This window comes from Nycticebus coucang, chromosome 8 (genome assembly GCF_027406575.1).
Source record: "Nycticebus coucang isolate mNycCou1 chromosome 8, mNycCou1.pri, whole genome shotgun sequence".
NCBI lineage: Eukaryota > Metazoa > Chordata > Mammalia > Primates > Lorisidae > Nycticebus > Nycticebus coucang.
This window is the reverse complement of record NC_069787.1, coordinates 64,930,101-64,944,117: the sequence shown is the minus strand read 5'-3', so window position 1 is coordinate 64,944,117 and position 14,017 is coordinate 64,930,101. Positions and strand designations below refer to the sequence as shown.

The 14,017-nt window shown below is 37.1% G+C and overlaps 1 protein-coding gene across 4 annotated transcripts in view; it reads left to right on the top strand.

The window, feature by feature from the left end:
* Positions 1 to 13,564, top strand: part of ZNF385D (zinc finger protein 385D) — a 333,680-nt gene extending 320,116 nt beyond the window's left edge. For all 4 annotated transcript variants that reach the window (XM_053600532.1, XM_053600533.1, XM_053600534.1 and 1 more), the window contains 3 exons: positions 7,000 to 7,178; positions 8,316 to 8,417; positions 10,656 to 13,564. In XM_053600532.1, coding sequence (XP_053456507.1) covers positions 7,000 to 7,178; positions 8,316 to 8,417; positions 10,656 to 10,889 — 515 coding nt within the window. In that variant the 3' untranslated portion in view covers positions 10,890 to 13,564. The remainder of the gene's footprint in view (positions 1 to 6,999; positions 7,179 to 8,315; positions 8,418 to 10,655) is intronic.
* The last annotated feature ends 453 nt before the right edge of the window (positions 13,565 to 14,017 follow it).

Below are 14,017 nucleotides of genomic sequence, written 5' to 3'. Positions count from 1 at the left end.
ACTTGGAGTGGTAACATTTGATAATTTTCACTGAACTCATTCTAATTTTTCTAGTCCTAAACAGTTTACTCTATCCCTCACTAAGTTTTAATATACAAAGAAGATAGTTGTCAAAGGACATACTTTTAAATTTCATAATGCTTAGAAATTTTTTAAATCTTGCCATAACAAAAGCAAAAATATTAAGGAGAAAGAGAAGATAGATTAAAATTTCTTAGGTACACCAGAGTACAAAGACTTATCTTTAAAACAGTAAATGCATTTAATATAACACTTTACTAGGGCAGATTATAACTGAGGACATTGAGGTGCAAAGAAACCAAAACTCATATAAATATTGGAAGCAAATTCTATCCCACATGATTCCAGAGCCTGAACTTATAGCTCTTTTTACAAATTAAAAAGAAAATAAGCTCAGCGTTTGTCAATCCATATTGGTATCTATTCCTCGGGCTGATTTTCACTAGGCATTAAGAGTACAGCTATTAGCAAGACCCAGCCACTGCCCTGGAGAAGTCCACGTCTAGCCTGTGAGTCTGACTTTGTGTTCAGAACTAGAATATGCTGAGACTGGTTTCACGTGAAAATCTCACGGAAGCCGGTCAGCCACTGTTAGTGTTCATGGCCTCATGATGATTATTATGGACCAAAGACTGTTTGTCATGTTCATTCAGCAACTTGTAAGGTGATGATAAAGCTACAGTTTGATTGAAAATCAATATAGAGACTTTTATCATAATTCTTCTGTGAGCCATCTTTATACTTTCTATAGATGATGATAAAACAATAAACAAACAAATGGATGTAGTGTAGCCTGGTCCCTCTTCTGTGTCCCACATGCCCACATAGGATGTATTTGAACATGAGACCTGTACTCTCTAATGTGGCAACCACTGGCCTCGTCAGGCTATTTAAATTTAACCAATTGAAGTTCAGTTTCTGAGTTGCAGTGGTGCTTAAGAGCCACACGTGGCTAAAGGCTACCGTATTCACCATATACATGTATAGATAAGGACTATTTTCATCATCACACAAAGTTCTACTGGACTGTGTACTGTAGCTGTAATTCACAAGTAATGTGTTTGGGGGATGGAGGTAGAGAATGATTTGGGGTATATTACCTAATCAGAAGCACTTTTCCATCTCTGTGAGCCTTCAGGGTTTAGACATCTCAGATTTAGCAACCCCTCACTGATTAATAACCAGAATGAGTAGAGTAACTTCAGAGATGTCTCACAATGTATTTTCTGGCTGTGTGGTTTTATATGACTATTCTTTTTAAAAATGATCTGATGTGAAAATCGGTGGAATCTTCAACCTGTATTATTTTTCCTGCCCATGCCTCATATAAAGTCACTGATAGTTAGACCACTTCTCAAAGTTTACACGTGAAAATGTGTTACTACCGGAGGTTTAGAGCTTGAAGTCGAGATATGGGTAGGCTTTTGCTCTATACTTTATATCCTTCTGTGCTCTTTGAATTTTATACCAAGATCATCTGTTCCTTTTGTTAAAAAAAAATTAAAAACTCAGGCGGCACCTGTGACTCAAAGGAGTAGGGCGCCAGCCCCATATACTGGAGGTGGTGGGTTCAAACCCAGCCCTGGCCAAAAATCGCCAAAAAATTTTTTTTTGAAAATTCAACTGCAACTTGAAGTTTACATTGGAAATTAAAACAGTGTAACCCAAACAACATTTGTACCCTCGTATCAATCTGAGATAAAAAAACAAATTAAAAAAAAAACCTGTTTACATAAAATGAAAAAAAAAACCCACAGCTTTTATGAATCAGATAGCATCATATCTCATTTACACTACAGAAGTGAGATTAATTTGTCCATTCATTGATTGTGCAATGTCAATTATGCATGGACCTCTGTGCTCTCTTGGGGGAATGGGTATAAAAACAAAGTGGCACTTTCCTTGTTCTTAACAGCCTTGTTCTTAAGAAGAGATGAGTGCATGGAAAGATTGTTCAGTGCATGTCTACATTAGCAAAGGTAAAGCCTCACTGTTCCCTGTAGTCGGAGATTCAGGGCATTATAAAAGCAGCTTTCTGTATACCTGCCATTTCTCCTCCTTCACTGGGATTTCAGCATGATTTCTATACTGATTCCGTGCATGTGTCTCCCCAGAGGAGGAGACACGTGCTCTGCCCACTGGGTCCCTCCGCCTGCACAGCTCTACCCTGGGCTGTCTTTGGTCACAGGGTCTATTATTTGGCTCGTATTCTATACCATCCCGACTAGAATGTCCCTCTGGGGACTTTTCTGATGCTAAAAGCAAAGATATTTCTACATCTGATTTAGACTTCTTGTTTCCCTTTTCTTCTTTCACTTCTGCAAATTGGATTTTAGATACATAAGTGGTGAATCAGCAAATGACTTTCAACCGGGGAACTGACCGAAGTAACCATGTTTCACTCATATGGGACATAACTTGGTCCCCTAACACCCTGGCTGCTATTCTTGGTGCCTTAATGTTTGCTGATAAAATAAACCAAAGTTTTCTTCTCTAAGATAAAATTAATATGGAAAATGTATGCTCCATAAGAAGTCAGTGTAATAATAGGTTAATTTGACATTTAGAGGTTTAAAAAGAGCACCCAGGTTTTTAATGGTAATTACATATTTCAGGTTTACTGATTCAAGAGAATTTTTTTCTTCCTTAGGGGGTTGGAATACAAAGCCATTGTACTAAATACCATAAATAAACACATCAAAAAACCTTTCTACTTTGCTGTTTGTGTGGAGGCTCATCACTTTCCTGCCAATCTCACTATAAGCTGAATCTCTGAACTTGTATATGAGAAGGTAACTAAATTGTTGCTGGCAATTGAAGGTGTTTATTAAGGAGTACTCAAATGCTTTCAAATATCATTTATTTAATAGACATTATGGAAAATTAAACCGGAAAGTATTGAAATTTCTTTTAGAGAGTGAAAATTTTTTCAGACCTAACCAAAACAGCTTTCACTATAAAACAAATACCTCTGAAACTTTCTTTGTAATGTTTAGAAAGTAATTTGGCAGTTTGAAATGAGAGACTTAAAAATAGTCATAGTCTTTGTCCCTGTAATACCACTTATGAAAAATATGTCCTAAGGAAACAATCAAATATGTGATAGTGAGTAGGGTGCTCATTACAACCTAATTATAGAGGAAAACAAAAAGAAATAATGCTAATGTCTAATATTAGACAAGTGGTTCAATATATCATATGTGTGTAGTATGAGTCTGTGCTATCATTAATGATCATTTGCATTTCTAAAAGTATATGTGATTCCACAAGCATTTTTATGCAAACACACTTTAGCTAACTTACCCCAACCTTTGAAAATGCATACACACAAATAGAAAATCAAGGACTGATACATGATAACCATTATTATTTTGATATGCCTCTAGTTGGCAGAGCTGTATTTTTTTGCTTTCTGTTTTAAAAATGTTTCTCTATTTTCCATGTAACCCAATGAATTATTCCTGATGAATTCTTTATTCATCTTTTAAAGTCATTTACCTCTTCTCTTCCTTATCTGCCTTTTCTTTAAGCCAGTACCTAAATCAAGTTTCAGCTAAAAATAAAGTTAAAAAGATAACAGAGAATGGAAGGGAAGGCTGGCCCCTTCTTCATACATTACAATTATTTTTACAGATACAAGCAGAACATGTATCTTGTCCCATAGTGTCCCCACAAGAAATAAATAAGCGAAAATCAAACAAATAGAGGATTTCTTGGAGGCTTATGCCTGGCTGAATTTAAACTGGTTTCACCTTTCAGAAATTGTGAAGCTTCACACGAAGGTCATTGAGAGTGTCAGCTTTTTTTAAGTGATAAGGGAACAGTCGTCCACTTAGCTTTTTGCAGATTCTCTCCAAAAAGGAAGAGGAATAAAGTGCAGAGGCAGACTTGTGACAACCCTGCTGAGCCATCCCAGAGGAAGGCACAAGCTTGTAAGACGTTTACGTGATGTTGAAACCGGAGGTCGCAGCTCTGGCCAGCACAGAGCCACAGCCTTTCCAAGCATCATGATTCATGGAACTCTGCTAAGCAAATATGAGCATTAGGAAACATGAAAGGGGAGGGTGACAGGGGGGAATTTTGAAGACTCAAAATCCAAGTTTAAAAAAGACTCTATTAACAAAATAGCAAATTCAGGGTGCTGTGAAAGACTCCAGGGGATCTCTAGGGACTCAGCTAGAAATCTACTTACTACCTCCCAAGGGTTTCAGGTAATCCTTACTTTGTGACCACAGGCAAGTAACTTTCCTGAATATTAGTTTGTTTTCTAACATGGAGATGATAATAGCATCTAACTCACAGGGTAACTGTGAGCAGGGAAACATTTATTCTCCTGTCTTTTTTATTAAAGATTCAATAAATAGGATTTTTCTCATAATCACTATGCTTATATTATTAACCTACATTTTATATCTCAAAAAGGTAAATACTTTAAACCTGAGAACATTTTGCTGAATTTTATCTGTAGTAGGAGGAAATACAGACACTCTTGCTGCCTATTCAGGCTTTAAGATCTTATAAAACCATCTAATAGCTATTTAATTATGACTGACAATCTGTTACTAAGTGCATGAGGTTATACGATATAAAAGTTAAACTCTATTTCATGAATAGTAACTTACAATCAAAGCTAGTAGTTGAAGTTCTCTCCCTCGATCTTGTCACATATGTGTAGGGGTATGTATGTACACGTGTGCATGTGTGTGTGTGTTAGATATGAATGGGTGGGGATATTTGATTCTCCTATCTCTTCCTTCCTCAGTGTAGCTCCTGTGGAAAGATTATACTAAAATAAAAATTCTGACAATCCTTCGATTTTCAAAGAGGATGGGTATTTCTCAACTGTTCACATATGTTCCATTTCTATTCTTCCTCTAGAGATATCACATAGATGGGTCTTAGCATTTCAGACATATTCTGAGAAGCTATGCCTTACTACAGGGGCCAGATCTTTTAAATTTTCCTTTACCTCTCCAAAACCTGACACTCAATGCTGAAGCAAGCCACTTATGTTAGGTTTTGTTCTCTCTTCCCAGTTAAGATAAATTACTAATATTATGGAATAGCTTAAAGCACTATTGTGATCCATTTGGGTTCCACCTATCAAACACCAACCCAACCCTCAGTCGCAAAAGACAGTAACCAAAAGTGAACTTGGAGTCAAGAAAGTCAGGATGCCTTCTTAGGCATTAATCAACCAAATCTACCTGACCAGTGCTTCTTAGTTAGACTCAAGAATCTTCAGGGGAAAAAAATTCAATAACATTTTTTGTTGAGATAAACAAATTTGCCCAACCATCTACACATTCATTGCTTGCTCCCTGGGACATTTTTACGCCCTGCTCCCACTTATGCCAACTTCAGATGATGTGGACAGCATTTGGGCTCTTTCTATTGCAAGAGAGATATCAAAAGCAGCCCTCGGGGAGGCATCACAGCGCCACCATGGAGCACTTTTGTGGCTCCTGTTTCAGTTCCTCCAATATTATGGCAGGACTTTCTGTTTCTCTTCTTTAATATGCTGAGATATAGCCATTCAAAATGCTGTGGATAAGAATGTGGATATTCAAAGTGTTTAATATGCTGAGATATGAGAAACTTTGAATAGTTTCCTTTGAATAGGATATATCTTTTGAAAGGCAAAACACATAACTGTGGATAAGAATATGGATATTCAAAATACGTAATCTAAGTTGGAAGAATGTACATTTTATATATTGAACTCAGTAAAGTTACCATCATTTTGAAGAAGGGAAACAGATGTACTTTGTAAATCTGTTTCATGTATCATCTCTCATTGAACATGATGTGATCTGCATGGACCTAGGTGCCCTCCCAACCACATGTTTTTCTTGTTAATAGTCAATGGTTCTGGGAGATTGGCCCATGACTCAGAAGTTCAGAGTCTTTTTGTATGCTTGAAGAACTGGCCAACAACCTAATAAATACAGTTACTTCTACTATAAAAAAAATATTTTACAAATCAGAATGATAGAACACAAATAGTTTTGCAAAAGAAATTTGCACAGCGAAAACACATGACTGTGTAAGAAAAAATAAAGAATATGTATCAACTTTAAGAAAAAGGATATTTCAAGCAGAACATTGAGAGAAAACTGCTATTATGAACTACAATGATCTCGGAGTCAAATGTTGGTAATGGTTCCTAGTTAGAGCTGTGTTACTTATGTGTGACAGCCCAAGGCATAACTGGTTTACTGTAGGAAGCATTTATCTGTAGTATTTCTTTGTTGTCTTGGTCATTCTTTACATTTAAAATGACATTGCCAGTCAGCATGGGCTTTCCTACCCTCATATGGCTTATGTCATTAAGATCTTTTTTTTTTTTGCAGTTTTTGGCCGGGGCTGGGTTTGAACCTGCCACCCCCAGCATATGGGGCCGTGCCCTACTCCTTTGAGCCACAGGTGCCACCCGTCATTGAGATCTTTTTACCCTTCCTCTTTGTCTTTGAACGTCAAACACAAGCCAAGAAAGCTTGTTTGCATTCTGTTTAGAAAGTGGGTATTTAATTAGTGCCACTTCTGTAAACACACCATGTTTAATCTGATTACGTTTATTACACATCACCTCCAACTATACCTGTAGCAGTTAATTCACTCTGCAGCCATCAGCTATCATTTAAGTCTTATTAGCATCAAGAGGAAATGAAGTGAAGTCACACCCATTTAATTTCTCCTCAGGGCTCTCACATTTAGCTACTATGTTGATGGTGCTTGTTTATGATGTGGATCATTAGAAAAAAATGGATAATCTAATAACATTGTATAAGGTGACAGGAACACATTGTTACAGTCTATGGTGTCATGAGCATATTTCAGACCAGTCCTGAAAAAATTGCACCAAAGTGAGGCATCAAATTTTGTTATGGTATTGCTTCTTAAAGGTAGATACGAGCTAAAAACCGTTTCCTCCCTCCTTTCCCCACCTTTATCTCCTTATTTCAATATTTCTGGCAGGTACTAAGCACAAAACCATGCTAGAAGCCCGGAATGGAAGCGGCACAATCAAAGCCTTTCCGAGGGCAGGAGTGAAAGGCAAGGGACCTGTTAACAAAGGAAACACAGGCCTCCAAAACAAAACGTTTCACTGTGAAATCTGCGATGTGCACGTCAACTCAGAAACACAACTTAAACAGGTGGGCCACACTTACTCTGAGAATGAGAGCAGAGAGCGGACACCCTTACAAAGGGGATGTGTGGGCTTCTTTTTATTTCTCTTTCTGCCCCGTCCCTTCATCCATCCACCCACCCACCCATCCAACTATCCCTGCATCCATCTACTCACCCACCCATCTTCTATCTTTATTTATTTATGTTTATTTTGATTGCTTGAGAGAAAACTAAAATGCAAAGGCTCTAGGAACTTTTCAAAAACTGGTGGCAGTGACTTTGTACTATTAAGAGTGGGAGAAGGGTATCAGATCTTTTCTCTGCCAGGTTTCCCACTCAAAAGTGTTGATTTTCTTTAAAGGTCAACTTCCACTGTTCCATTTTTACTTGTTTAGATATTTTCATGCTGCAACTAATTTTATACTGTGCTCTCCTTTTATGTACTCTATTACATGGTATTGTGCTGGGTTTTTGAATCCTGCAGCCACCTGCTAAAGGGATGACTAATTATGTTGCATTCATTTTTACTATGAATAGCCTTCCAAAGAGATCAATTATACATTGCCAACTTAAGGCCAACCGCTTATATATTGTGTGTGTATGTGTGTATATATGTGTGTGTGTGTGTGTGTGAGGCTAATCCCTTATATTGTATGTGTGTTTATATATGTGTGTGTGGCCTTATGTTGGCGATGTATAATTGCAACTTTCATGCAATGTATTGCAGATTTTATGCACCTTAGTTATTTATCTTTGGAATTTAAGGGGTTGACATTTGGCTGTACAAATGTGAACATAAATATTAGTATGGAAATAAATTCCTGCCTTCCCGAGCATCTTTGTTTATTTGCCCATAAAATTTCTTCAGACTTTTTTTTTCCTTTGTAAATGCTTTTCTTAAAAAGAAGGTGTGTATGGTGACAAGAAAAACTGGAGAAAAAGAATATGCTTCTATTTGTTAAATATATACTAAAATGGATAGCCTAAAAACATATATCTTTAAGGCATCAGAATCCCAGGACAAAAGTGCACAGGCTTTTATTTCTGTCTTTCAGAAACTTGCATGAAATAATTAATAATCTCTTCTCAAGCTAAAGCAACATGTGTGAGAGAGTTTTCTTGAATGATTTTTTAAAACTGTCATTTACAATTGCTTTTAATAGCACATCAGCAGTAGAAGGCACAAAGACAGAGCTGCTGGGAAGCCCCCGAAACCCAAATATAGTCCCTACAACAAACTACAGAAGGCGGCACATCCACTCGGGGTAAGTGTCACACTTCCCAAAAGAGTATACTGTGTTCAATGTCACACACTCTGCTGAATTTGGATTTTGTTGTTGTTGGTGGTGGTGGTGGTCAGCTGTCTAAGATGGCAAACAATTGATGTAAGAGTCCAGTCTCTATTCTCAAATGGAATTACCAAGTTCATGATTTATTTGCCACAGGCCAGAATCTGACCTTTTTGAGTTGAGCACAGGTGTATTACAGGAAGGGAGAAAAGCTAAAATCTTTGGAGTCAGGTAAGACATCCCAAAAAATCTGGTCTTCTTGATGTAAGTGGATAATTTCAGGAAAGAAAGTCAGTGAAAAACAAATTCTCTTATCTCCTTTCTTAGTATGCTTTAGAGACAAAGCATTAGGCCAGGGGTGGTAGCTAATGCCTGTAATCCTAGCATTCTGGGATGCCATGGCAGGTGAATTAAGTGAGTTCACAGATTCAAGAGCAGCCTGAGTAAGAGCTGGACCCTGTCTCTAAAAATAGTCAGGCATTGTGGCACGTGCCTGTAGTCCTAGCTACTTGGGAGGCTGAGGCAAAAAGATCACTTGAGCCCAAGAATTTGAGATTGCTGTGAGCTGTGACACCAAGACACTTTACTGAGGATAACAAAGTAAGACTCTGTCTCAAAAAAAAAAAAAAAAAAAAGGCAAAGCATTGATATTATTGATACCCTCAACAATTTTGGATTTTGAGCAATAGTCTCAAAATTGTGGCTTTTTAAATTATGCATCCAAGGACATGATGTAAGACATGGAGAAATATATCCCAGGAAATGCCCTCCCCCATCACTCCAAATAGGCTTTTTAGATTAGTGAACATATTAGTATAATGTCTTTGCCTGGGTTTTTTGGTAAGATTTAAGAGGAAATCTATGAAACCTCTTGATATTGTCAGTTAATATTGATGAACATGTATTTTTTCCTTTTTCTGAAGTGATAATGGCTTTCTTCAGAGAAACTCAGGGCTCAGTGAAAAGTTAAGAACAACTGATAATACATATCTAACATGCTGAATTGTGCACTTTAAAATCTTTCTTCAACATATATCTTAATATTTGGTGCCATCATGTGCTGCTAACATATGAAAATAGAGTTAAAGAGATCCCCATATAAGTTGACCCAATTAACTTAGTAGTACATCACTCACTTTTATTCAAATAAAGTTACTTTATTTTTCTGTAAAGGCCAAATTTTTACCTCATTAGGAGGCAAAGAATCCTGTACAGAACTGGTATTTCAGCGGTATTCATAACCTTGAGATCTATCTCTGGCCATTATGGACGCAGCTTTTGACCCTCTTAAAATAAACATAGCAGTGAAAATTTTATTACTATTAGTATCTAAGTCTCCTTTTTAAACTATTACTATGTTACTATTTCCATAAATGGATACGTTCTTTCCCTGAGAAGGGGTATCCTACTGATGCACTAGATAAATAATGAGCTCGCATTGTAGAGTAGAATTATGACATGGTTACTATTTGCTATTTTGTTTGTTTTAAATATCTCCCACAAGTGGAAAGAGCATTCTCTGTGTTACCGAGTTTACCCACTTGCAGAATCAATAGCAACAGAAAGCATATTAGCAAATCTCTCTTTAGAAGTATCTGCTTTTTGATAGCCAACATATATATAAAAGGTAGCATAATCATTTTCTAGTTTTTCTCAAGATGGACACTTTTCTCTGAAAAATAAAATTTTCAACAAAAATAAAATAAGATTGTTGAGTACTTTCAGGGAGAACTTTTCATCCCTGGTCGGCCATTTACAGGTACTTTCCAGGGAGGTAGGGAAAATGCTCTGCACTTTGCATTATCTTTATTATCAGTTCACAAGTATGAGTTTTTCTTTGTAGTTGTCTATATTTTAAAAGCTGTCTACCGGGCGGTGCCTGTGGCTTAGTCGGTAAGGCGCCGGCCCCATATACCGAGGGTGGCGGGTTCAGACCCAGCCCCGGCCAAACTGCAACCAAAAAATAGCCGGGCGTTGTGGCGGGCGCCTGTAGTCCCAGCTACTCGGGAGGCTGAGGCAAGAGAATCGCTTAAGCCCAGGAGTTGGAGGTTGCTGTGAGCTGTGTGAGGCCACGGCACTCTACCGAGGGCCATAAAGTGAGACCCTGTCGCTACAAAAAAAAAAAATAAAATAAAAGCTGTCTACCATTTTGGATTTTAACTAAAGATGCCAAAACTTTGTTCTTTTACTCTTGGTTTGATTTTTCCCTACCAGGTAAAATTAGTATTCTCAAAAGAACCTTCAAAGCCATTGGCTCCACGAATTCTACCCAACCCGCTGGCAGCTGCAGCAGCTGCAGCTGCCGTGGCAGTGAGCTCCCCCTTCAGTCTTCGAACTGCCCCAGCAGCCACACTGTTCCAGACTTCTGCACTTCCTCCAGCACTTCTGCGGCCAGCTCCCGGACCCATTCGGACCGCCCATACTCCTGTGCTGTTTGCTCCTTACTAAATTCCAAATAGGAGTAATTGTACTGCAATAATTTTTCAAAAAACAAAAAACAAAACAAAAGAGAACTATGCAGCATTTATTTATAGTTTAAAGTATATCTGAAGAGCCAGGACTTTTGATAGTGAATTGAAAAGATTATTTAAAAAGGGGCGGGGGTCAAGGGTGGGAGGGAGGGAGTGGTATTTTCTCCACATTAAAGCATTCCTCTTGAACATGATTGTTTTAGAAGTGATCTCCAACATTGACTTGTCGTGGTATCTAGAACTTCTGAAGCCTTTGTGACTGTGCTTTTGGGCACCTATTTCCCTCTGCATTGTCTTTCCTGCTTTATGAAACAACTATACATTGTCTAAGGGCATTAACTGGTTCCAATGTATATATAATAATTTACTCTGTAGGTCAAAATAATACAAAAAAAAAAAAAAGAAAAGAAAAAAACAAAAGCAACACTGTGAATAGTAGTACCCGTGCTGGTCCTCTTGCTATGACAGCAATTACTGGGTATTTATCCCAACAAAAATAGATGCAGTAGATGTCTTGTAAAACAATAGTGCTGTGTCTCGACCTATGCCACTAGATTTTAAAGAATTGCAAAGGTAGAACGAACAACTACTTCATACCAGTAAGCAAACACCCAGTGATGTCACGCAGGTGTCCCTGGTCAGCTTTGTCCTGCCCTATCTAGCTTAGAGAGAGAACAGGGCTAGGCTTACAGGACAGGGAGACATTAATAAATATGATTTCTTACAAAATACTAATTTCTTACCCTGAGGAAGTGTTTCTGGAAACAGACAAGTGTTTGTAATGAAACTGTATCTGAAAACAGACAAATCCATGCATCATGGGTATTTAGGAAGAAATCAGTACAACTATTCTGTTTCAAGGATGAGGGACAATCATAACATGATAATGCAAAGTAAGAACCTTTTATGTTTGTGCATACCCAATAAAACAGAGAAGGTTGCATCTCTGCAATAGCCCCTTTATATCATACCAGTAGGGTTATCTCTTTGGCAAAGGTTTCTGCTTTAAGTATGATGGTAGAATTAAGCATTATCTATTATTGTGGGGGGTTAGTGTTTTTTTGTTTTCAGATTTCCTACTGACATGATATAAACAATTAATATATATTTAAATGCTAGTAACAAGAAAAATGAATCAGAGTTAATTGCACACCAAGAATATAGTGTAAAAAAAAAAAAATACTGGTAAGGTCCACTCGACCATCATTCCTCCAGTGGAGTTGTGAAATACTTATAGCCTTTGATATTTACCATAAGGCTGAAAGAAGTTGATGTTTTACCTTTAAAACAAGATTTATCAGGGGTATATATATATATATATATATATGTGTGTATGTGTATATATATATGTATATTGTATATATGTTAGAAAGATTACAAGAATAACTTATAAAAAAGAAAATCTATATAAAATAATTATATAACCATCCAGTGTTACATGTTATCATTAAATTGGTAACAAACAGCATAAAAATAGCTGTGCCTTTAATTTGTGATAAAGGCTATTTGCTTTTTCCCATAGAAAGCTAACATATACCTATCGATATGGTGGAATTTGATGCAACTAGTCTGTTGCGTTAATGAGAAAAATGACACTCAAAGTTAGAACAGTGACAAAACATAGAAAAATCAACCCTACATGATTTAGGTTTAGAGGAAAAAAAACACTATTTTTGAAAAGATTTTGTAAAGACTATTTAAAAATATAAGGAAGGGCTGAGCTTGGACTTCCTGATACTACTCTCAAACTGTTGTAACCTTTGGAGAGGTATGGCAAATCAAGAGGAAATCATTTGCAAGATAGGTATTTAGCATTTGTCATTTTATATTTAATAAACACCCATAGCGTGCTTGGTGCTCAACATTAAACATCATCTTTGTAGTTCTCTGCCATCTAGCTATAGATATTTGTCATATAAACATATCTTTAAACCATTTCATTTTATATATCTTTTGTTAAACAAACAACCAAAACAAAAAGTCAAAACATATATATACAAAGGAAGGAAAAAGAAAGACAAAAAAAGAAAAAAAAAGAATAAGAAGAAAATCTATTTCCTCAGTCTTCTGGTGAAAAGAAGCTCAAACCCTCTTAGTTAAACATATTGATTAGCATTCAAATTTGGCTTGAAAGTTGCTGGTTATTTTGGTTTTGCCAACACCTCTATTCCCTGGGTTCAGCATGTGTTTCCTTTCTTTTCACCTATAGACCTTTCTAGTTCCCTCAGGTGGACTCTGCCTCTATTTCGTGTGACAAGCTTCTAAATGTTTCGAGTTTTAGTTTCCTTTTTCTGCTGTGTGGAATATTTTGATCTTTCACAGTCATCCTGAATCCCCCTCCAACAACCTTTACAACTGATAAAGGTTGCAGAGAACTTAGTGTTAATTAATGCAATCTCACTAGAAATCAGGGTCTGTGAGATACCGAGTCCTGAGTCACAAGGCATTACTAACTTTAATGATTTTCTGGGAACAAATAAATCAGCCATATTTTCTCCATCAGCCATATGAGAAAACTCAGAAATACTGATACCTGGATCCCTTTGCCTCACTGCGCTATGGAACCACTTTTGTTTAAATGGTCTTTTAAATTGGAGTTGTAAGCATCAGTTGTCTTTTACTCACTACCTAATAAAGGATGAAGCCTAATCATAGAATTTAGAGTGGATTCTCTGTGAGTTGTTTCCCCTCACTCTACGTATGTATTAACACCAGATCAACATCCACTGTAACTCAAGCTGCTGTAAAGTTGTGTCTCTTCCCTTAGGGAACTTTTTCCATGAATAAAGAACTACGACTCAGATTGGTCAATATGGGGTGCTGTGAAAATCCTCAAGGGTGTTCTGACTTGATGGTTATATATCCTTCCCTATGCATCACACCCTTGGCAAAGACAGCAAAGAGAAAACATCTCTGATTGATTTGAAGCCAATATAACTGCGTTGCAAGAGCCACATCTCTCCAGAAAAAGCATTGTTGCACCTCATCCAGATCATCCAAACAAATGGCAAACAGTCCTTGGGGAGGTCCTATAATTCTCTTCTGAGAAAACAGGTGATTGCATATGACAAATTGCTCCTCTCACTGCTCCTACACTTTGAAGAG